At 45.1% G+C, this 23,699-nt stretch overlaps 1 protein-coding gene across 1 annotated transcript; it reads left to right on the top strand.

Annotated features, from left to right (window-relative positions):
* The first annotated feature begins 3,175 nt into the window (after positions 1 to 3,175).
* Positions 3,176 to 22,039, top strand: LOC140198221 (E3 ubiquitin-protein ligase TRIM39-like). Its single transcript, XM_072259263.1, has 6 exons — positions 3,176 to 3,614; positions 3,694 to 3,789; positions 9,103 to 9,336; positions 9,970 to 9,992; positions 10,080 to 10,198; positions 17,586 to 22,039. Exons 1-6 carry the CDS (start codon positions 3,204 to 3,206, stop codon positions 18,116 to 18,118), a joined length of 1,416 nt encoding a protein of 471 aa, XP_072115364.1. The 5' UTR covers positions 3,176 to 3,203; the 3' UTR covers positions 18,119 to 22,039.
* Positions 22,040 to 23,699: the final 1,660 nt, after the last annotated feature.

Here is a 23,699-nt window from a genome sequence, read left to right as displayed (position 1 = left end):
GGTTTGACCAGATGATCACAAACAAGAGAGAACCTGCAGATGCTGGAAATCCAAGCAACACACACAAAATGCTGGAGGAGGTAAGCAGGCCAGGCAGCATCTGTGGAAAAAAGTACAGTCAACGTTTTGGGTGCTGTCCTACTGAAGGGTCTCGGCTTGAAATGTCGACTACTTTTTTCCATAGATGTTGCCTGGCCTGCTGAGTTCCTCCAGCATTTTGTGTGTGTTGCTTGACCAGATCCTGTTGATAATGCTGACCTCTGCCAGTTCAACAGTTTGAATCACTTTGCCTCATGAAATAACAAGTGGTTAAAATACAATTTGTAATTGCCTTAATGTAACCAAAGATAAAATAATTCTCTTTGAAAGGGTGGTGCTTATGTGAAGTAATGAAGAGTGAGGTGGGGTGGTGATGGGTGGGAGAAGGAATTCAAAGGTATGAGGAAAGGCAAGTAATTTTCTTCTCTGAGAATCATCACCTTGTCATGGTGGAGAGACCTGCGAGTTCCTGAGATCTTGACAGTGATGACTTGTGGAGCTCAGCTCCTGGAAGGGCCACCCATGGTGGTATGGTCAGAGGGGAAGGTTCCAGACAAGAAGTGACCGAAACAAGGGTTCGGCAGTGGAGCAGGTGGAAGATGATGACGCATCACAGTGGAGGAAGTTGGCAGCAGTGGAGGATCCCGAGTTGACTTGCATTCCATGGCACAGGGCCCTGACCCTTATCTGTCAAAGGCCGTATGGTGTCTGCCCGTGTTTCAGCCTCCCCACATTACCACAATCACCCTAAAATTATGCCCTCTCTTATTATCCACTTCCGCCCTGATCCAAGCAGCATTTGGTTTCATGTATTTCATTGTACTCCTGCCGTAAAATTATCAAACTTCATGACATATGCCGGTGATATTAAACCTGATTCTGATAACTATCTCTGGTGAATGGAACAAAGACCCCGATGATACTCTCAGCTTTCCCCGCAGTCCTTTGCGGACAGATTCCCGAACCAGACGGTGATACGGCTGGTCAGGACACTCAGATTAGGAGCATTGTGTGCAGTTGTCGACAGGAAAGATGTAAATAAGATTGAAATACTACAGAGAAAAATTAAGCTTCCTTTTACAAACTGAGAGCAGAGTATGAGGACGAATAACCGGAGCAATTCTGCCACCTGCTGGCCGCACAGGGCAGTGCACCTTCTCCAGCGGTCTCCCAGAGTTGAGCCGATCTCCCATTTCTCGCTTCCACTCCAGAACCGATGGGACTGAAGAGGCGAATGTGGGAGCTGCCGTGTAGGATTTGTACAAGTGGATGGGTAACGACTGGCGATGAATCGAGTGGAGAAGGTCTGTTTCTGAGCCGCATTTTGTATTAAAAAAAACTATTCATAATAAAGTATGTAGAAAAGACAAAATATGGTGGAAAATTGTTTTACATTCTTGGTATCATATGGTCAATATATTCACTGATGTTAACACTATACACTGTATAAACCATTACCACTCAGGTTGCCCCGTTACATTACAATTTTCCATCAGGCCCCGGGGACTTATCCGTCTTAATGTATTTTAACAACTCCAACACCTCCTCTCCCTTAATATCAACATGCTCCAGAACATCAACCTCACTCATATTGTCCTCACCATCATCAAGTTCCCTCTCATTGGTGAATACCGAAGAGAAGTATTCATTGAGGACCTCGTTCACTTCCACAGCCTCCAGGCACATCTTCCCACCTTTATCTCTAATCAGTCCTACCTTCACTCCTGTCATCCTTTTGTTCTTCACATAATTGAAGAATGCCTTGGGGTTTTCCTTTACCCTACTCGCCAAGGCCTTCTCATGCCCCCTTCTTGCTCTTCTCAGCCCCTTCTTAAGCTCTTTTCTTGCTTCCCTATATTCCTCAATAGACCCATCTGATCCCTAAACCTCATGTATGCTGCCTTCTTCCACCTGACTAGGTTTTCCACCTCACTTGTCACCCATGGTTCCTTCATCCTCTTTATCTTCCTCACCGGGACAAATTTACCCCTAACATCCTGCAAGAGACCTCTAAACATCGACCACATGTCCATAGTACATTTCCCTGCAAAAACATCATCCCAATTCACACCCACAAATTCTAGCCTTGTAGCTTCATAATTCCCCTTCCCCAATAAAAAAAAATTCCTGTCCTCTCTGATTCTATCCTTTTCCATGATAATGCTAAAGGCCAGGGAGTGGTGGTCACTGTCCCCCAGATGCTCACCCACTGAGAGATCTGTGATCTGACCCGGTTCATTAACTAGTACTAGATCTAGTATGGCATTCCCCCTGGTCGGCCTGTCCACATACTGTGACAGGAATCCATCCTGGACACACTTAACAAACTCTGCCCCATCTAAACCCTTGGAACTAATCAGGTGCCAATCAATATTAGGGAAGTTAAAGTCAGCCATGATAACAACCCTGTTATTTTTGACGTTTCCAAAATCTGCCTCCCAATCTGCTCCTCTGTATCCCTGCTGCTACAAGGGGGCCAATAGAATACCACCAATAGAGTAACTGCTCCCTTCCAGTTCCTGACTTCCACCCATACTGACTCAAAAGAGGATCCTGCTACATTACCCACCCTTTCTGTAGCTGTAATAGTATCCCTGACCAGTAATGCCACCCCTCCTCCCCTTTTTCCACCCTCTCTATCCCTTTTAAAGCACTGAAATCCGGGAATATTGAGAATCCATTCCTGCCCTGGTGCCAGCCAAGTCTCTGTAATGGCCACGACATCATAATTCCATGTATGTATCCAAGCTCTCAGTTCATCACCTTTGTCGAGATCCTTCATCTGAAAACTGTCTCGCTTTTCAGGAATTGTCCCTTTCAGTCCTGTCTTGCAATGAACCAGCCTCTTCTGTCTGTTTCTTTTATACTCCGACCTGTTTGCTGTGTTTCTGATCCCACCCTGATGTAGAAATGGCTGCCATTCCTTCCCGTTGAACACTTGCAGCAATATCATGTTCGTTCAACACACACAAAATGCTGGAGGAACTCAGCAGGCCAGGGAGCATCTGTAGAGACGAGTACAGTCGACATTTCGGGCCGAACCGCTACAGCAGGACCGTTCATCACTGAGAATGGCGCGTGTAGTGGACAGTCTCGGTACTGCAGGGACTCAGCAGCTCCCCGAAAGCGAAACCATTCTGAACCAGGAAGTACCGGGAGTTAACATGGCTTCGAAACGACAGGACGAGAGTTTTACTGAGGAGGTAATTTGTCCCATCTGCCTGGATTTCTTCACTGAGCCTGTCACTCTGGAATGTGGGCACAACTACTGTCGCTCCTGTATCACACAGTGTTGGGAAAGACAGCAGAGAAACTCCTGCCCGGAATGTGGAGAGGAGATTGCAGAACGCACCCTGAAGGTCAATCGGGCCTTAGCAAATCTGACTGAGAAAGCTCGAAAACTAAACCTGAATCCGAAAGAGAAGGAAAGTAAACTTTACTGCGAGGAACATGAGGAAGAACTGAAGCTGTTTTGTGAGACGGACAAGACACTGATCTGCCTGGTCTGTGCGACTGCGCGGGAACACAAGTCCCACAACTTCATGCCGGTTAAAGAAGCCGTTCAAGTCTACAAGGTAAATACAAACCACTTTCGATCGTCTGTTTCTGTTGTGCCATGTATTGTGTCTAATCTATTCACTCTTTAATTCCCAGGATCGGGTTAGATCTTCCTTCGACTCTCTCACAAAAAACAAAGCAGACTTCGAGGAAATGGAGCAGCAACAGAAGGAGAAGATTTCCGGAGTTCGGGTGAGTCTTCTGAGTTGAATTTCTGATATTGTCCTCTTTAGTGTAGAATAGCTGAATATTGCAGCTCCAGTGGCCTGGGCTCAATCTGACATCTGGTGCTGTCTGTGTGGAGTTTGCATGTTCTCCCTGTGACCACGACAGTTTCAGTCACATCCCAGGGACAAGTTGGTTAAATGGTTAATTGGTTCCTGGAATTAACCCCATTGACTTCTTCAAAGACGGCACCGGTGAACCTCAGCAATGTTCTGCGGGCAGCTGACGAAACTAAATGTATTTCTTCTAAATTGCCTCTCACTGCAAACTGTAGTCTGTAATTTCCTTTTAAGCAACACACTTTTCAAATGTTTTAATTAATTTGCAATTTTTCTATCTTCTGAAGCACTCTGCCGACATAGCTGTCAAACACGCAATTATGGCACGTTTAAGTGGATGAAGGTTAAATTTCTCACTTTACACCCTTAAACCATGACTTCTGGTTGTATTCCCATCCAACCTGAGTGGAAAAAGCCTCCTTGCATTTACCCTACCTATACATCTCATAATTTAATTAGGAGCCTTGCTTAATCTTTCCTGTAGATAGGTGACCAAAATTACACACAGTACTCCAAATTATGCCACAACGATGTCTTCTACAACTTCAACATAACGTCCCATCTCCTGCACTCAAATCATTTATTTATGAAGGTGAACGTGCCAAAAGCTTTCATTGGATCTTATCTACCTGGGACACTACTTTCAATGAATTATGGGGTTGTATTCCCAGATCCCTTTGTTCTACCACGCTCCTCAGTGTCCAACATTCACCATGTTGGACCTACCCTGGTTGGTCCAACTGAAGAGTAAAACCTCACACTTGTCTGCATTAGGTTCCATCTGCCATTTTCAGCACGTTTCCCAGCTGATGCAGGCCCCTCTACAAGCCATGATAGTCAGTATTTTATTCTGACAGATTTTGTGCTCTCAAAATTTTCCTTCTGAAACCCTCCCATTTTCCAAGTAGAGCTTTGCTGGAAAACAGACTGTCCGAATCCACACTTGCCTGATCATTCTGATCCCACCAAAACTGGTCTTTATCCAATTCTGAATCTGAAACTGCGGACCAGACATATCTCTTTGCATATTTACTTTGAAAATAATGGCTTTGTGTTCAAATGATCCAAAGTGTTCCCCTGCACAAACTTCTGTCACCTGCCCTGTCTGATTCCCTAACTGCAGATCCAGAATTGCACGCTCTCTTGACAGGACTTCTGCATACTAATTAAAGAAACTCAATTGAATACATTTGACAAACTGTCCTTTTACAATATGGGATTCCTAGACAATATGTGGAAAGTTAAAATCACCTGCTGCAACAACCTTGTGTTTCTTGCAACAAATCTCTTTACAAATTTGTTCCTGTAAATCCCCCCCTCAGTATCCCCATTGACACAGTCATACCTTTCTAATATCTCAGTTCCACCCTCAACACCTCACTAGCTGAGTTCCCTAGTCTGTCCTGACGGAGCACTGCCGTGACATGTTCACTGATTAGGAATGCCACCCGTCCTTTAATCCCTCCTGCTCCATCATGTCTGAAACAACGGAACTCGGGAATACCGAGCTGCCAGTCCTGTCCCTCCTGTAACCATCTCACTAATGGTGACAAAGTCATAATTCTTGGTGTTGATCCATGACCTGAGCTCATCCGCCTTTCCTACGATCCTTCTTGCATCGAAATATACACAGCTGAAGACACTCGTCACACAATGTTCAAAATTTTGATTTCTGACTTTGTCTGAGATCTTACCAGACATCTGCCTCCACAAAGTTCCTACTAACTGTTCTGGCACTCTGGTTCCAACCTCCCTGCAACTTTAGTTTAAACCCCACCTTGCAGCATGAAAGGACCTTCCCACTAGGATATTAGTCCCTCTCCAGTTCAGGTGCAAACCACCCCTTCTGTACAGGTCCCACCTTCCCTGGAAAACAGCCCAATGTCTAAAAATCTTATTCCCTCCCTCTTACACCAACTCCTTAGCCATGTGTTAAACTGTATAATCTTCCTATTTCTGGCCTCACTAGCACGTGGCATGGGGATTCCTGAGGTCACAACCCTGGAGGTCCCACCCTTTCAGTTAGCACCTAACTCCCTGAGCTCCCTTTGTAGAATCTCGTCATTCATCCTACCCACATCATTGGTACTGACATGAACCACGACTTCTGGCTGTTCACCCTCCCACAAGAATGTTGAGGACTCTATCTGAGATGTGCCAGGCCCTGGTATCCGAGCAGGAACTTACTATCTGGGAATCTCGTTCTCACCCACAGACCCTCCTGTCCGTTCCCCTAACTAACAAATCCCCTATCACCACAGCGTGCTTCTTGTCCTTCCTTCCCTTCTGAGTCACAGAGCCAGACTCAGTGCCAGAGACCCGACCACTATGACTTTCCTCTGTTAGGTCAAGAGCCCATTACCCCCAGCAGTGTCCAAAGTGATATACCTGTTGTTGATGGGGATGGCCACAGGGATACTCTGCAGTGGCTCCTTAAAACCTTTCCCCTTCCTGACTGTCACCCAGTTTCCTGTGTCCTGCACCTTGGGTGTATCTACCTCTCTACATGTCCAATCTATCACCCCTTCAGCCTCCCAAATGATCGCAATTAGCAAACAGGCAAGGGCCTACCCTGATGACATTCAACTAATGGTTGGGGACTTCAATCAGGCTTGCTTGAAGAAGACTCTGCCTAATTATCATCAGCATATCACATGCAGCCCCAGGGGACCCAATACTCTCGCCCACTGTCACACTATGATGAGGAAAGCTTCCCTAGACCGCATGCCTAGACTGCATTTCAGGAAATCTGAACACTTGGCCGTCCTCCTCCGACCTGCATCCAGGCAGAGGGTGAAGAGCAAGACTCCAGAGATGAGGACAACACTGAGGTAGTTGTGGGAGGCTGAGGAGCGGCTGCAGGTTTGCTAAAGTCGGTAGACTGGGCCGTGTTCAAAGACTCAACAGACAGTCAAATTGAATAAATCACGGCTATCACAGTCTCTAAATAATTCAGGATTTTCCCTAACCAGAAACCTGGATGAATCAGATCAGTAACGTTCTTGTCAGGCAAGTTGCGAGCTTCAGTGGCTGAGATGGGAGAGACTGCACACACAACAACTGTTGCCCGGGTGCTTCACCAGTCGCAGCTTTATGGGAGAGTGGCAAAGTGAAAGCCACTGTGGGGGGAAAAAACTCACATGAAATCTCCCCTTGAGTTTGCCAGAACGTATGTGGGAGACTCTGAAGTCAGCTGGAAGAAGGTTCTACGGTCCGACGAAATGAAAATTGAGCTTTTTTGCAATCAGACTATGCGCTATGTTTGGTGTAAGCCGAACACCACCTATCGTCAATAACACACCATCGCTACTGTGAAACATGGTGGTGGCTGGATCATGCTGTGGGGATGCTTCACTGCAGCAGGCCCTGGAAGGCTTGTGAAGGTAGAGGGTAAAATGAGTGCAGCAAGATACACAGAAGTCCAAGGGGAAATCCTGATACAGTCTGCAAGAGAAGTGCGACTTGGGATAAGGTTTGTTTTCCAGCGAGAGAATGGCTCCAAGCAGAAAGTCAAAGCTACACAGTAATGGCTTAAAAAGAACAATGTCCAGGATTGGCCAAGTCAGAGTCCAGTCCACAATCCAACTGAGAATTCATGGCTGGACTTGAAAAGGGCTGTTCACTCACGATCCTCATGCAATCTGACAGAGCTTGAGTACTTTTGTAAAGAAGAAAGGGGAAAAATTGCAGTGTCCAGATGTGCAAAGCTGATAGAGACCTGTACGCACAGACTCGAGGCTGTAATTGCTGCCAAAGGTACATCTACTAAATACTGACTTGAAGGGGATGAATACTTATGCAATCAATGATTTTGTGTTCTATATTTATAATTAATTTAGATCACTTTGTACGGATCTGTTTTCACTTTGACACAAAGGAGTCTTTTTCTGTTGCATAGTGTCAAAAAAAGCCAAATTAAATCCACTGTTGAAAAACAATAAAACATGAAAACTTCCAAGGGGGGTGAATACCTTTTATTGGCACTGTACATCAGAATGCCCTTCATTGACTACAGCTCAGCCCCTCAAAACTAATCAATAAAATTCATGTCCTAAGTCCCAATATCTCCTTGGCAACTGGATCCTCATTTTTCTGATCGCAGTCAATTCAGATTGGTAAAATAATCTCCACCATTTCCCTCAGCACAGGAACACCACAACGTCACATGTCAGCCCCCTGCTCTACTCACATTATGACTGGAAGGTGAAGTGCAACTCCAGTGTCATAGTTAAGTTTGCTGATAACACTACAGTCATTGGCCAAATGAAGGGTGCTGACAAATCAGGATATTGGAGGGACATGGAAAATATGGCTGAGTGGTGTCATAACAACAACCTCTCACTCAATGTCGGCAAGACCAAGGAGATTATTGACTTCAGCAGGATGAAACTGTAGGTCCATAAGCCAGTCCTCATTGGTGTATCAGAGGAGGAGAGGGTCAGCAACATTAAATTCCTACGTGTTATCATTTCAGAAGATCTGTCCGAGTTCCAGCACGTTAGTGGCATGACAAAGAAATCTCGGCAGCACCTCTACTTTCCTAGAAGTTTGTGAATATTCGGCATGACGTCCAGAACTGTGACAAATTTCGATAGATGTGTGGAAGAGACTATATTTACAGGTTGCATCGTGACCTGGTATGTAAATGCCAATGCCTTTGCGCAGTAAAACCTACAATAAAGTGGACATGACCCAGTCTATCACAGGTAAAGCCCTCCCCACCATTGAGCACATCGACTTGGAGCATTGTCACAGGAAAACAGCATCCTTCATCATCGACCCAAATCGTCTAGGCTATGCTCTCATCTCGCAGCTGCCATTGGGAATAAGGTACAGGAACTTCAGATCCAGCACCACCAGGTTCAGGATCAATTACAACTGAACCATCAGGCTCCTGAACCAGTGGGGATAACTTCACTCACCCCGTCACTGAACGGTTCCCACTGAACTGGACTCATGATCAATAACACTTCATCTCACATTCTCTATATTGTTTATTTATTATGATGGATTTTTTTGTCTTTCGTCTTGTATTTGGACATTTGTTGCTTTTTCTTTACACATTGATGGGTGCAGTCCTTCATTGATTCAATTGTGTTTCTTGTATTTAACGTGACTGCCTGCAGGAAAAGGAATCTCAGAGTTGTACACGGTGATACATCTGTACTTTGGTAATAAACAAAACAATATAGTAAATTAATCTTCCCTTTTCACTTGACAGAAACAGTCACACATCCTTCAGTCCCACGTCACATCACAGTTTGCGGAACTGCACCAGATTCTCACTGAGAAAGAGCAGCGCATACTCAGAGATCTCAGGGAAGAAGAGGAGAGGATCCTAAATCCAATGGAGAAAAATCTTCGAGAGATTCAAAAGAATTTAAGTTCTATTCAGGAGGAGATCTCAGGGTTAGAGGAACAGATAGATCAAAAAGAGAATGTGATATTTCTCAAGGTGAGAGATTATGTTTCTGTTTGCTTTTGTAAAAGTAGACAAAACTGTGATCAATACATTTGAAGTAACTGTGACATTTACAGTTGGTTGTAAACTGATTTACGACAGAGAAATGTTTCAGAAGTTCAAGACTGTTGTTGTCCCAAAACTGGACTTCCAGAATATTGGTACAGCTACATCACAGGACAGTCTGCAATCTTCTTGTGAATGAGTTACTCTGAACATAAGACGGAACTGGTGATTGTTTCCTCAATTCCCTTATCAAGTATCCCTGAAACTCACATTAATATCCAGTTCCAGTCACATGCTGTGAGTGTGTCTGGTGCTGTGGGTGTGAGGGTCTGTCTGTCAATCAGTGAGAGTAAAGGATCAATTCCAGAATGTGACCCACACATCAGATTTATCATCAATAGGTAAATGTGCTTTCCATTAGATTAGAGAATTAAGGGAAACCTACACTGTTTTTACATTTTCAGAAATACTCCTGGTCATTTACCATGTGGTTCTGTGTTGTTCGTGCATGCGTGTGACTGTAGGAATGTGAATTTACAACATCTTGTAATGATTTTGATGAATTTCAGGATGAGGACTGTAAGTCTCAGTCTGTTCAGATTTGTGTTTTATTTATTTCAGGAGGAAACTCGTTGGAAGAGGAGGTAGGACCTACTCTTTGCTGAATCTCTGTATGGGTTTGTAAACTAGTTCAACATTGCAGTTTGTAACCAACAATTTTATATTTGCAGAATTAGTGATGACACCCAGCAATTGTCAGTGACAGACGGTGCCCTTCCAGTTGAAAAATTCGATCACCTCTATTTGTTGAACACAGCGCTGAGAGAAACACTTGATGACATTAATCGAGGTAAAACTTACACTGATTCATTTGTCCTTGTTAACGAGACACAAGTCATTAGAATTGGAAACAAAGATTGTCTGTAACAATGGGCTGAAGAGGAATTGTAGTTTTATTCCAGCTTCAATCCTACCTGCTGGGAAACATCAGTCACATGGTCAGCTAGAGATGTCTGACCCCTGAACACACTGACACAGGGTCACAATACAACCAATAAACGGGACTGTTAGATTTCCCACTGTATCCTGGTCTCATTCAGACTGTACAAACCCGACAGGACACAAGTGTGAACCTGACCACATAATCTGGGGAATTAATATTCATTTAATGACATTATAGGGAATAAAGGGCAGGCACTGTAGCGTAGTGGTTAGTGCAAAGTTATTCCAGCTCTGGGTGCCAGATTTCGAGTTCAATTCCAGCGCCGTATGTAAGGATTTGTATGTTGACCCCTTGACCGCATGGGTTTCCTCCGGGTGCTCCGGTTTCCTCCCACCGTCTAAAGATGTAGCAGTCGGTAAGTTAGTTGGGCATTGAAAGTTGTCCTGTGATTAGACTCGAGTCAAATAGGAGGGTTGTTGCTCAGTGTGGCTCGTTGGGCTGGAAGGGCTTGTTCCATACTGTACCTCTAAATAAAATAAAGCTTGTATCAGTGTGGTGTACAGTATTGTCAGAAAGATACACACGAGACCCTCGTGAACCACTGACCCTGTCAGACCGGTCTGTGACTGTAGACTCAGGTCTGCCCCCTGCTGGACTCACGAGTCTCACTGTTGTTATCAGACCACCATATTGAATCATTATCAGTCTGAGCCCAGACACAACAGCCAGTGTTGACCTTGGTCAAGATTTCACCAGCACCTCCTATTTTGTAATGTGATATGTTCCAAAAAGTAATTTGCTGAACTTAGTTTCCTCAATTCCTTGGATTCCGTGACCTCCCTGGGAAATAAAGATAAGAAATACCAATTTAAAACCACTTCGTTCTACAATGGCTCCAGATTGTTCCAATTCTTTCATGAGCTACTCTTTCATTTAATATACATATCGAACCCCTTAAAACTGTCCTTTACCTCAATGCCAGAGTGATCACATGTTCACTTTCTGCCCTTAAATTCCCCTCATCCGTACACTCCTCTGTCTCTGAAACTCCTCAGGTCAGAGAGCTGTGACCAAGCATTTCCCAGAGTTCAATCCTCCCTTGTTCACTCTTTGTGACCGGAGCCTCCACGATGTATTTTCTCAGTTCCCTCAGTAACCTGGTCACACTGTGTCTGTGCTGACCATGAGACCAAATTAAGCTAATTCCACCTGCCTGCCCACGTTCCACATCCCTCCATTCCCTGCCTGTTCATCTGTCTGTTGAATCACCTCTTAAACATTGCTGTTGTATCCATTTCCCCAATACTCCTATTTATTTAACCTGGTGTTCAACAGACATGTTTCATGTCTCCACTTTATCCCATTGTGACGCACTTTGAGTTACATTGTTTGTACGAAAAATGCTCAGTAAATTAATTATTCTTATTATTGTATTTCTATTTTTCTCTCAGCTCAAGCTGGTAAAGCCTGAGGTACGGGCACGGACAAGCACACTAATTTCTCAATTGCTAGAAACTTTCAGACTATTCCAGTGGTGTTTAGTATTGTGGTCTTCTGAATATTTACAGAAATATTCCCCTGTGGGTCTAATCTGTTAATGCTATTATCTGGTGACTTTGGGCCAGTGGTGAGAAGCATGTGGATGAACCGATGTAGACATTACCAATAGTAATAAATGATGATGTATTTATTATTATTATTATTATTATTAATAATACTCCAAATCCGAAAACAAGCAGTTGGAGGAACTCAGCAGGTCAGGAAGAGTCTGCAGAGACAAAGAGATGGTCAAAGTTTCAGGTGGAGACCCTGCATCAGAGTCCTGCCTCTCTGGTCTCTTGTGAGATCAAGTGAGACCTCACCAAGGTATCAATAGCTGCAACAGGACTTGCCAACTTCCACGCTCAATGCCCTGACTGGTGAAGACAAGCTTGTCCTCCACCTTCCTGACCAGACTCTGCACTTGTGTTGCCACTTGAGGGAGCTGTGGTCTTGGACCTCACTGCTCCAGGTTAAACTCCATCAGACATTTCTCCATCCAGATCTCCAACTGATCCTTGTCCTACTGTATCCTTCAACAATCTTCTTGCTATCCACACTCCACCAAATTTGTGCCAATTCAAGTGTGCAGGCCGGATATATCACTCACTCCTCTACCACAGCCCTCTGTCTTATGTGGCCAAGCGAATTGTGAATCCAATCGACATTCCTGTTTAGTAATATGGATACGTTCCAAGACATAGCGACTCATTTGTCTTAATTCCCCATCTCTCATACCTGTCTCCACGGGAAGTACGTGAAATGCCTCTCCCACGTCCTGTGACTCCACATATCAACGACCACATTGATCCTGAATGGGCTGAACCCCTGGATCAGGACTGAGAGTGGAATGTGGGTGATGGGGTGGTGGAGGTGGGTTTGTGGCAAAGGGGACAAAGATCTTCTCTTTCCATCTGCATTAACAGTTCATCCACACGCTTCTCACCACTGGCCCATCCGGTTCTGGTTCCATCTGCCAATCATCTCTCTCCTAATAGTTCCCATTATCACCTCTTTTACTGATAATATTCCTTCACACTCTCTCCTTGCTCCATCTCCCTCTCATTTTATCCTCTGTCTCCCCTCTCCACTCTGAGTCCTGATGTAGGGGTTTGACCCGAAACGTCGACAGTCCCTTTTCTCCCACAGATACTGCTCGACCCACTGAGTTCCTCCAGCAGATAATGTGAGGCCCGATAATTCAACATATTTAAGGTAGATTTAGAGAATCTTTTGAAAGATTGAGAGATTGAGTTTTTCGGGAACTGGTACAGAAGAGGAATTGATGCCGGTATCGATCAGTCACTGTCACATTGAATGAAGGGTCTGTTCCTGTGCTGTATGTTCTCTGTTCAGACAAATGAGAGGAGATATCAGGGAAACACAAAATTCTTCCCGGGTTCAACAGACAGGATGCAGGGAGGATGTTTCCCTTGTCTGAGGAGTTGAGGGTCAGGGGTCACTGTCTCAGGATGGTGAACCCTCTGAGGATGGTGTGTCTGGAATTCTCTGCACCGGAGGCTGTGGGGTCTCAGTCATTCTGTTCATTTAGAGTCACAGAGTCTTCGTCTAACAGCACAGAAAGCGGCCGTTCCCCCATCAACTCTGTGCTAACCTACTTACCCATCTATACTCATCCCATTGGCTGGCATTAGGTCAGTCTTCTTTTCTGTCTTGTGAACTGCAGTGTCTGTCTGAGTCTCTTAAACACAGTGATTGTATCTGATTCCATCATCTCCTCCAGCAGCAAGTTCCAACGTCAACCACTCACTGTTCAAATAAACTCACCTTAAACTCCTTCCTCCCACCTCAGACATGTGACCTCTTGTATTTGATCCCACTCCTGTGAGAAGAAGATTTCAACTATCTGCTCCGTCTGTGCTCCGGTTTTAATGGATTGTTGGGAACAGACTAACAGAGTTGTAAATGTTTTGGGTGGATAATTAGGGAATTGATGTGGGAGTATGGTCTTGTCGATTTGCAGATTAACCCAACAGTGGCCTGGCCAGGAGTTCAAATTTGGATATTTCCAGATGTGGAAATAGATTTGTCATTACTGGGGATAGACAGGGTCTTGTGGGTGATGAGATGGTGTCTGGCCATTTATGGCAGCAGTATTTTGCCCTTTTTGCCTATTTTCACCGATGGATCTAAAGACCCAGTCAATAATGGGTGGGGTCTGTGATATTTATCCCCTGGTTTAGTGTCGAGCTGGGGAAGAGGCTGACAGGTGGATTATCTGTCTATACAGCAGAAGTTATGGCCATTATCATTAGTTTCATGCTGCTGCATGGGCAACAGCCGGTTCTTCAGATCTTCCCACACAGGCTTGCACCCTGGAGAGGACACAGTCCACCAGAGGTGCAAACCCATAATCCCCTGGGATTGATGGCTGCCTATGAGTTCAGGGGAGGGGCCATTTGGGAAGGAATAAGAGGGAAGACGCTTGGTTGGTGATATTGAGGTTAGGACACACAGATTTTCACTCCACTTTGGTGCTTGTTGGTAAGTATGGGAATGAGTCATGTGATTTTTTTTAAGGTATCCGAGACAGTGGAACATGAGATTATGGTGTGCCACAGATATTTGGTAAACGTAGGAAGCTGTTTAATCAATTATTGTGTAGATCTGTGGTGCCCAGGCTGCAGGATATTCTGGCATCTGAAGCAGGGATTGATATGTCATGTAGGATCCTGGTGAAGTTTTTAATTAAAAGAGGTTTGTGGGGCAGGACCTGACTCCTGTGACAGCTCCTATCATACTCCAGTCCAGTAGGTGGCGGTAATGCACCTTCCTGATCAGTGCGAGCTGCCATTAGCACAAAAGTCAGTGGAAGAAGAAGGTTCGGTGCTCAGTTGTCAGCTGGACTCTGGATTCTCGTCTCAGTCTCGTATCGTGTATCGATTCTCGTCTCGGATACTCCAGCACCTGGGTCCTTACCGTCCTCGCCTCGGACTCTTGTCACCATATGTGTATCATCAGTAGGTACGGGTGAGGGGCCAGAAGACTGGAGGGTGACTATTGCTGAAAATTTATTGAAGATCGACTGTCGGGGAAAGCCTGGGAAGTACAGACCGGTGAGCGTAATATCAGTGGTGGGTACATTAATGGAGGGGATTCTGAGAGACAGGATCTACATTCATTTGGAAAGGCAAGGACTAATCAGGGATACCCAGTGTGGCTTTCTGCATGGATGAAGAAGACCGATGTTGGAAAAGCAGGAGACATTGTCTACATGGACTTTAATGAGATATTTGTAAAGGTAGTTTATGGTAGAATATTCCAGAGAATTAGATCTCATGGGCTACACTACCATCTGGCCAATTGGATACAGAGCTGCCTGGGTTGTGACCTGTGTCCAGTGGTGTACAGCAGGGTTGGGCGCTGGTCCACTGTTTTCATCATTCATATGAATGATTTGGAAGTGGGAGTACGTGACATGTTCTGTATGTTTGTGGAGGACTCTAAAATTGTTGGACACTGAGGACTGGAGGACTTCATAGTCATAGTCATAGTCATACTTTATTAATCCCGGGGGAAATTGGTTTTCGTTACAGTTGCACCATAAATAATAAATAGTAATAGAAATAGTAATAGTAATATTACTATTAGTAAATAATAATAGTCTTGGAAATAATAAATAGTAATAGAATAGTAATAGAAAATAGTAATAAATAGTAATATGTAAATTATGCCAGTAAATTATGAAATAAGTCCAGGATCAGCCTATCGGCTCAGGGTGTCTGACCCGCCAAGGGAGGAGTTGTAAAGTTTGATGGCCACAGGCAGGAATGACTTCCTATGACGCTCTGTGCTGCATGTCGGAGGAATGAGTCTCTGGCTGAATGTACTCCTGTGCCCATCCAGTACATTATGTAGTGGATGGGAGACATTGTCCAAGATGGCATGCAACTTAGACAGCATCCTCTTTTCAGATACCACCGTGAGAGAGTCCAGTTCCATCCCTACAACATCACTGGCCTTATGAATGAGTTTGTTGATTCTGTTGCTGTCTGCTACCCTCAGCCTGCTGCCCCAGCACACAACAGCAAACATGAGAGCACTGGCCACCACAGACTCGTAGAACATCCTCAGCATCGTCTGGCAGATGTTATAGGACCTCAGTCTCCTCAGAAAATAGAGACGGCTCTGACCCTTCTTGTAGACAGCCTCAGTGTTCTTAGACCAGTCCAGTTTATTGTCAATTCGTATCCCCAGGTATTTGTAATCCTCCACCATGTCAACACTGACCTCCTGGATGGAAACAGGGGTCACCGGTACCTTAGCTCTCCTCAGGTCAACCACCAGCTCCTTAGTCTTTTTCACATTAGGCTGCAGATAATTCTGCTCACACCATGTGACAAAGTTTCCTACCGTAGTCCTGTACTCAACCTCATCTCCCTTGCTGATGCATCCAACTATGGCAGAGTCACCGGAAAACTTCTGAAGATGACAAGACTCTGTGCAGTGGTTGAAGTCCTTGGGTTATAAGGAGAGGCTGGATAGGCTGGGAATTTTCCCTGGAGCTTAGGAGGCAGCCAGAGGAAGTGCAGAAGTGGGTGCTGTTATATATTCTTAAATAGAATTGAACTGGTTCATGGATAGGAAAGGGTTAAAGCAATGATGGGCAAATGGGACTAGCTCACTGAAACAAGTTGGTCAGCATGAGTGAATTCGGCCGAACAGCCTGCCTTACCTCATTGTTAAATGCCTCCAGTATTCACTCACCCCCTCCTCATCTAACTCCAGTGTTGCTCCCCCCCTTTCTCATAAACATTTCCACTGGTTATCTTCCTTTTTCCTTTCTCTTGTTGAGTTGGCTTGCAGTTACAACAGGTTATTAAGAAGGGAAACAGAATGTTGGCCTTCATTGCTGGAGGGATTGAATTCAAGAGCAGGGAGGCCATGTTGCAAATATACGGGGTACTGGTGAGACCACACCTGGAGTACTGTGTGCGGTTCTGGTCTCTATACTTGAGGAAGGATATACTGGCTTTGGAGGCAGTGCAGAGGAGGTTCACCAGGTTGATTCCAGAGATGAAGGAGTTAACCTATGAGGAGAGATTGAGTCGCCTGGGACCATACTCTCTGGAATTCAGAAGAATGAGAGGGGATCTTATGGAAACATACAAAATTTTGAAAAGGACAGATAAGATAGAAGTAGGAAAGTTGTTTCCATTGGTAGGTGAGACCAGAACTCCGGGACATTGCCTCAAGATTCAGGGGAGAAGAGTGAGGATGGGGATGAGGAGAAACTGTTTTTCCCAGAGAGTGGTAAATCTGTGGAATTCTCTACCCAGGGAAGCAGTTCAGGCTTTTTCACTAAATATATTTAAGATACAGTTAGATAGATTTTTACATAGTAGGGGAATTAGGGGTTATGGGGGAAAGGCGGGTAGTTTACGGAAAGATCAGCCATGATCTTATTCAATGGCGGACAGGCTCGATGGGCCGAATGGCCTACTCCGGCTCCCACTTCTTATGTGAAACATCCACAGTCCATCTCCCTCCACATATGCTGCTTAAACCACTGAGTTCCTTCAGATTTTGTGTTTTGAGCGGGTCTCCATCCCAGAGGAAAATCCTCGGGAACATTTTAGTTGTCCACCCGCTGTAAAACCCCGGAAAGATTCCTGTCGGCCACTCGACTGTGCCTGAGGCCCAGCGGCCTCTCCCCCGGTCCGGTCCCGGGGCCGCGCTGCCCGAGTCTCCCCCGATCCCCGGGGACTCTCTAATTCTCTGCTTCTCCCCCCAGTCTCTGTCACCCTGGATGTGGAAACGGCGAATCCGTGGCTCGAGGTGTCTGAGGATCGGAAGAGTGTGAGACTGACCGGGACCCGGAGGGATCTCCCTGACACCGGGAAGAGGTTCACCGTCCGGGCTTGTGTGCTGGGATCGGAGGGATTCACATCGGGGAGACATTACTGGGAGGTGGAGGTGACGGGGAATCGGTGGTGGGAGCTGGGAGTCGCCGCAGAGTCTATGGAGAGGAAGGGACGGGTCACACTGAGTCCGGAGACCGGATGCTGGACCATCAGGCGGTTTGATAACGAGATGAAGGTTCTCACCTCCCCTGTGTCCCGTCTCCCTGCCGGTCCCATCCCCGAGAGGGTGGGAGTTTATCTCAGTTACGAGTCCAGGACAGTTTCATTTTACAACGCGGAGACCAAGTTCCATCTCCACACCTTCACTGGGAATAAATTCACGGAGAAACTGTATCCTTTTTTCTGGATTGGATATGAAAACGAGTGGCTGAGAATCTGCTCCGGTTCCGCTCCGGCTCTGTAAACGGGTCGGGTCCGGGACCGGCGTCAAGAGTCAGTCAGTGTAAATATAAATGTGCGGAGAGTGAAATAAACACGATGTGAGAATTATCGATCCATTCATTTTAACTCGTTCACCGCATTAGCCAGAAGCCGTGGTCCATGTCGGTACCAGTGACCTGGGTCGGGCGAGTGACAGCTTCTGCTCAGGGAGTTCTGTACCGAGTTAAAGGGCTGGACCTTCAGGGTTGTGATCTCAGAATTGCTCCCTGTGCCATGTGCTAGTGAGAACTGGGAAGATTATACAGTTTAACACGTGGCTGAGGATTTGGTGTAGGGAGGAGGGTATAAATTTTTGGATCATTGGTCTCTCTTCCAGGGGAGGTGGGACCTGTACCACAGAGACTGTCTGCACCTGAACTGGAAGGGGATTCATATGCTTGTGGGAAAGTTTGTTAATGCTGCATGGTGAGGTTTAAACTGGAGTTTCAGGGGGATGGGAACCAGAGTGCCAGAACAGTTAGTGGAGAAGTTGTTGAGACAGATATTGGTAAGACCTCAGAGCAAGTCAGGAATCAAAATGTTGAGCATGGTGTAACTAGTATCTGAGCTGTGCAAATATCAATAAAAGAAGTACCATAGGAAAAGGGGATGAGCTCAGGACATGGATCAACACCTGGAATGATGATATTGTGGTGCTCTGGGAGGGGTGTGGTCGACTGCTGCTGTGAAATAAGAAAGGTCTGACCACATTAATGGGATTATATTACAGACCAGCCAACCATCCTGGGGATTTAGAGGAACAAATTTGTAAAGAGATCACAGACTGTAGCAACAAACATAAGATTGTTAAAGTAAGTGATTTTAACTTTCTACATATTGACTGGGAATCCCACATATTGACTGGTTACCAGATGATTGGAGGAGAGCCAATGTTGTTCCACTGTTTAAAAAAGGCTCCAAACAAAAACTAGGAAATTATTGACGTCAGTTGTGGGAAAGTTATTGGAAGGTATTCTAAGGGACTGGATGTATAAATTTTGAGAGACATGGACTGATTAAGGATAGTCAGCATAACTTTGTGTGTGGTCGATCATGTCTAACCAATCTTACAGTTTTTTAATGAAGTTACCAGGAAAGTGGATGAAGGCAAGGCAGTTGATGTTGACTACATAGGCTTTAGCAAGGCATTTCACAAGGTCCTGCATGAGAGGTTGGTCAAGAAGGTTCAGTCGCTCAGCGTTCAAGATGGGGTAGTAAATTGGATTAGACATTGGCTTTGTGGGAGAAGCCAGAGAGTGGTAGTAGATGGTTAGATGGTTGCCTCTCTAACTGGAGACCTGTGACTAGTGGTGTGCTGCAGGGATTGGTGTTGGGTCCCTTGATGTTTGTCATCGATATCAATGATCTGGATGATAATATGGTCACTGGATCAGTAAATTTGTGAATGACACTGAGATTGGGGGTGTAGTGGACAGTGAGGGCTCTGCACCAGCTGGAGAAATGGGCTGAACAATGGCAGATGGAATTTAATGTCGACAAGTGTGAGGACAACCGGGGTAGCTCTTACACAGTGGATGGTCGGACACTGAGCAGTGTGGTATGTTACGTACCCCGTAATGGGTTAAAACAACCAGCAGAAATGGAACACAACTGGAGTCTGGTTTTGCTGTTAACAAGTGCTATTTATTAGTAACTACGTAATAAAGTAACATAAAACCAGATAAATCAAGCAGGTTAACAAAAGTTATACATTTATAGGTCTGTAAATATCAAACCCCAAACTTCTTCAAACTTAGGATGGTATTTGATACAGTCTTTCGATGGGAGGTAAATGAAGTCAGTTCAGTTTGTGATATTGAGTTGAGTCGAATTGGGGAGAGAGAGAGGGGTGCTGTGGTACACAAGTGTGCCGATGCCATCGACCCTTCCGTGGTCCTCCGACTCCTTTAAGGTCACCAACTGTGACCACACTAAAGGGACCGTCTTCACGTGGTAAAGCGATCCGCCCAGGCAAGGGTTAAACACAGATAGCTTTCCACCAGTCACCCCCTTACACACACTGATAGTCACGGATTGACTCTTCTTAATCGATCCTCAGCCACACCTTTGTGGGCACTTAAAAATTCAGTAGCATCTGCGTCTATTCTCCCGTGTGTCTACGTGTGTCTACTAAAGAGACAATTACGCTGGTTTAAATACTGCTGCACGAAACACCAGCTGTCCATCATGTAGCTCCTCCCTTCTGTCACAATAGCAACTCACGAGTTGCTCGATCTCTCTCTCTCTCTCTCTCTCTCTCTCTCTCTGAAACAGCGACACACTCTCTCTCTGTTTAAAGGCACAGTCCATAATGAATAATCCTTAGGATTCCATCACAGATAGAACAAAGTGATCTGGGAATATAGGCCCATAATTTGTAAAAAGTAACGTCACAGGCAGATAGGGTCATAAAGAAAGCTTTTGGCACATTGACCTATCGAAATCCTGTATTGAGTACGGGAGATGGGATCTGATGTTGAAGCTGTGTAAGACGATGGAGAGGCCTAATCTGGAGTATTGTGTACAGTTTTGGTTACCTGCTTACAGGAGGGATGTAAACAAGGTTGAAAGGGTACAGGGAAAAATGACAAGGATGTTGCCGGGTCTGGAGGACCTGAGTTATAAGGAAAGATAGATTAGGTTAGGACTGTACTCTGCAGAATGTGAACAATTGAGAGGAGATTTGATAGGGGTATACAACATTGTGAGTGCTTGTCACTCTCACTTTCAGCTTCCACCACTGGCTAGCAGTTTTGTGAAAAGGAGAGCTGAGTGTGTAAGTCTCCCGACATGCCCTGGTGCTCGTGAACCAGAGCCCCAGATATGGGTAAATATCCCCACTGCCTTGTGGGCAGCCTCGGGAGAGACGGAAGCTACGGGAATAAACCCAGACAGCAAATCCAGAGTGGAACCCCTAAGGCAGCTGGACATCATTGAACATCCTTCCGGCAGTTCCTGCAGCCAAGCTGGTGCGAAACAAGCTTCATAAGCTTTCCTTTGGACCACACTAGTGAGGGTGAGAGGGGGATCTTGATGACTGGGCATCTCAGGGTCTCCATACCTTCTGCCTCGGCTTGTTATGATGATCATCATCACCCATTGTCCTTCGAGACAGTTGGATGGGGTGAATGCAAGCAGGCTTTTTCCACTGAGGTGAGTGGGACTACAACCAGAGATCCTGGGTTAGGGTGAAAGGTGAAAAGTTTAAGGGGAACACGAGGGAAACTTCTTCACTCAGAGGGTCATGAGAGTGTGGAAGGAGCTGCCAGCACATGGTCTATTTGAGCCTGATTTCAATGTTTAAGAGAAGTTTGGATTGTTACATGGATGGAGGGGTATGGCGGGCTATGGTCCCGGTGCAGGTCGATGGGAATAGGCAGTTTAAATGGTTTTGGCAGGAACTAGATGGGCTGAAGAGACTGTTGCTGTGCTGTACTTCTCTGTGTCTCTGTCTATGGAGGGAAGTAGATAGTTGACGTTCTGTCTCGAAGCCCCTCATCCGGACTGAAAGGAAGAGCGGAGACAGTCAGCATGGAAAGGAGGGAGGAAGGGTGGAGTGAGAGCTGGCAGCTGATCCAGAGAGGGAGGGGTGGAGTGTGGCCATCAGGTTGAAGGTACAAATGCCTCAGGACTTGTTCAAGAACAGTTACTACCCCTCCACCATCGGACTCTTGAACAAAAGAAGATAACTACACTCACTTAAAGACTCTGTTATATTGTTATTTCATGCTCATTATTTATTGCTATTTATTTATATTTCCAGAGTTTGTTTACTGTTTACAGTTCCTGATGTTTACAGTTACTGTTCTGTAATTTGCTAAACATACCCGCAGAAAAGGAATCTCAGGGTTGTATGTGGTGACATGTATGTACTCTGATAATAAATTTTACTTTGAATTTTGAACATTGAACCAGTTTGCAGGCTGCCCTGTGGAGCATGAAGAGCTGTTCCTCTAATTTACGAGACAAATCGAGCCGGGATCACAACCGGTTTCCGCATGGAATCAGTTATTCTATTTTGGATACGTTTCATCCCCAGGAAATGCAGGGCAATGAACAGCCGGTTGGTCAGGATCCAAACAATTAAACAAATAAACAACAACAACAACAAAAGGATCTTTCCTTACAGGAGAGATACTGGCTCGGATAGAGGAATGGCTGACAGGCAGGAGGCAGCGTGGGAATAAAGGGGGCATTTTTTGGTTGGCTGCCAGTGACTAGTGGTGTCCTCAGGGATCAGTACTGGGACTGATACTTGTCACATTGTTTGTCATTGATTTAGATAATGGAATTGATGGCCTTCTGACAAAGTTTGCGGATGATACGAAGATAGGTTGAGGGGTAGGTAGTGCTGAGGAAGCAATGTGATTGCAGAAGGACTTAGAGAAATTTGAAGAATTGGCAAAAAAGTGGTAGGTGAAATAAAGTGTTGGGAAACATATGGAAATGCATTTTTGTTAAAAGAACAATAGTGTGGACCAAAATGTGGAGATGATTCAAACATCAGAGGTACAGGGGGACTTGGGAGTCCTCATGCAAAACGGCCAGAAGGTTAATTTACAGGTTGAGTCTTTGGTAAAGAAGGCGAATACAAAGTTGCATTCATTTCAAGGGGAATAGAATATAAAAACAGGAGATAATGCTGAGGCTTTATAAGACACTAGTCAGACCACACTTGGAGTTTTGCCAATAGCTTTGGGCCCCATATCTCAGAAAGGATGTGTTGTCATTGGAGAGAGTGCAGAGATGGTTCACAAGGATGATTCCAGGAATGAAACGGTTAACATATGAGGAGCTTTCAGCAGCTTTGTGCCTGTACTCACTGGAATTTAGAAGAATGCAGGGGGATCTCATTGAAACTTACCGAATGTTGAAAGGACTAGATAAGGTGGATGTGAAGAGGATGTTTCCTGTGGTGGGGGTATCCAGAATTGGAGGGCACAGACTCAAAATTGAGGGGCGACCTTTTAGAACAGAGGTAAGGAGGATTGTTTTTAGCCAGAGCCAATCTGGATTGCTCCACACAGACTGTATGGAGGCCCAGTCCATGGGTATATTTAAGGTGAAAATTGATCGTTTCTTGATCAGTCAGGGCGTCAAGGGATATGGTGAGAAGGCGGGAGTATGGGGTTGAGTGGGATCCAGAATCAGCCATGTGATGAAGTTTAAGGGTGTTGGGGAAGTAAGAAATGATTCTCTCATTCTGGTAAATAGCAGGTTAAAATTAGGTGCCAGCTTGTGTCTGCTCTGTTCTGTGAAAAGTAGGAGAGACTGTCCTTGACTGAAAAAAAAACTGCTTTCAGTTTTTTTTAACAACTCACAGCTGTCTCTTTGAGAACGATCTGTGGGCTGTATTCACACATGCTGCATACATCATATCTTATGAATTCACATATTGATCTATGTTCCCACCTTTGTCTATTCAAGTTTTACTGATAAGGCAAGAATTTGTCTGTAATTAAAACCCGTGATTTTGTGTACTCTCTTATCTAAGTAATTAAGTTTTGCTTTAACTGATTTGGTGGGAATATCCATGAAACTGGCTGTTCTTTGTTTCGCCGGTT

The sequence above is a fragment of the Mobula birostris genome, chromosome 5, assembly GCF_030028105.1.
Source record: "Mobula birostris isolate sMobBir1 chromosome 5, sMobBir1.hap1, whole genome shotgun sequence".
Lineage (NCBI taxonomy): Eukaryota > Metazoa > Chordata > Chondrichthyes > Myliobatiformes > Myliobatidae > Mobula > Mobula birostris.
Note: the sequence above shows the minus strand (reverse complement) of the source record. Positions and strands in the feature narration are given on the sequence as shown.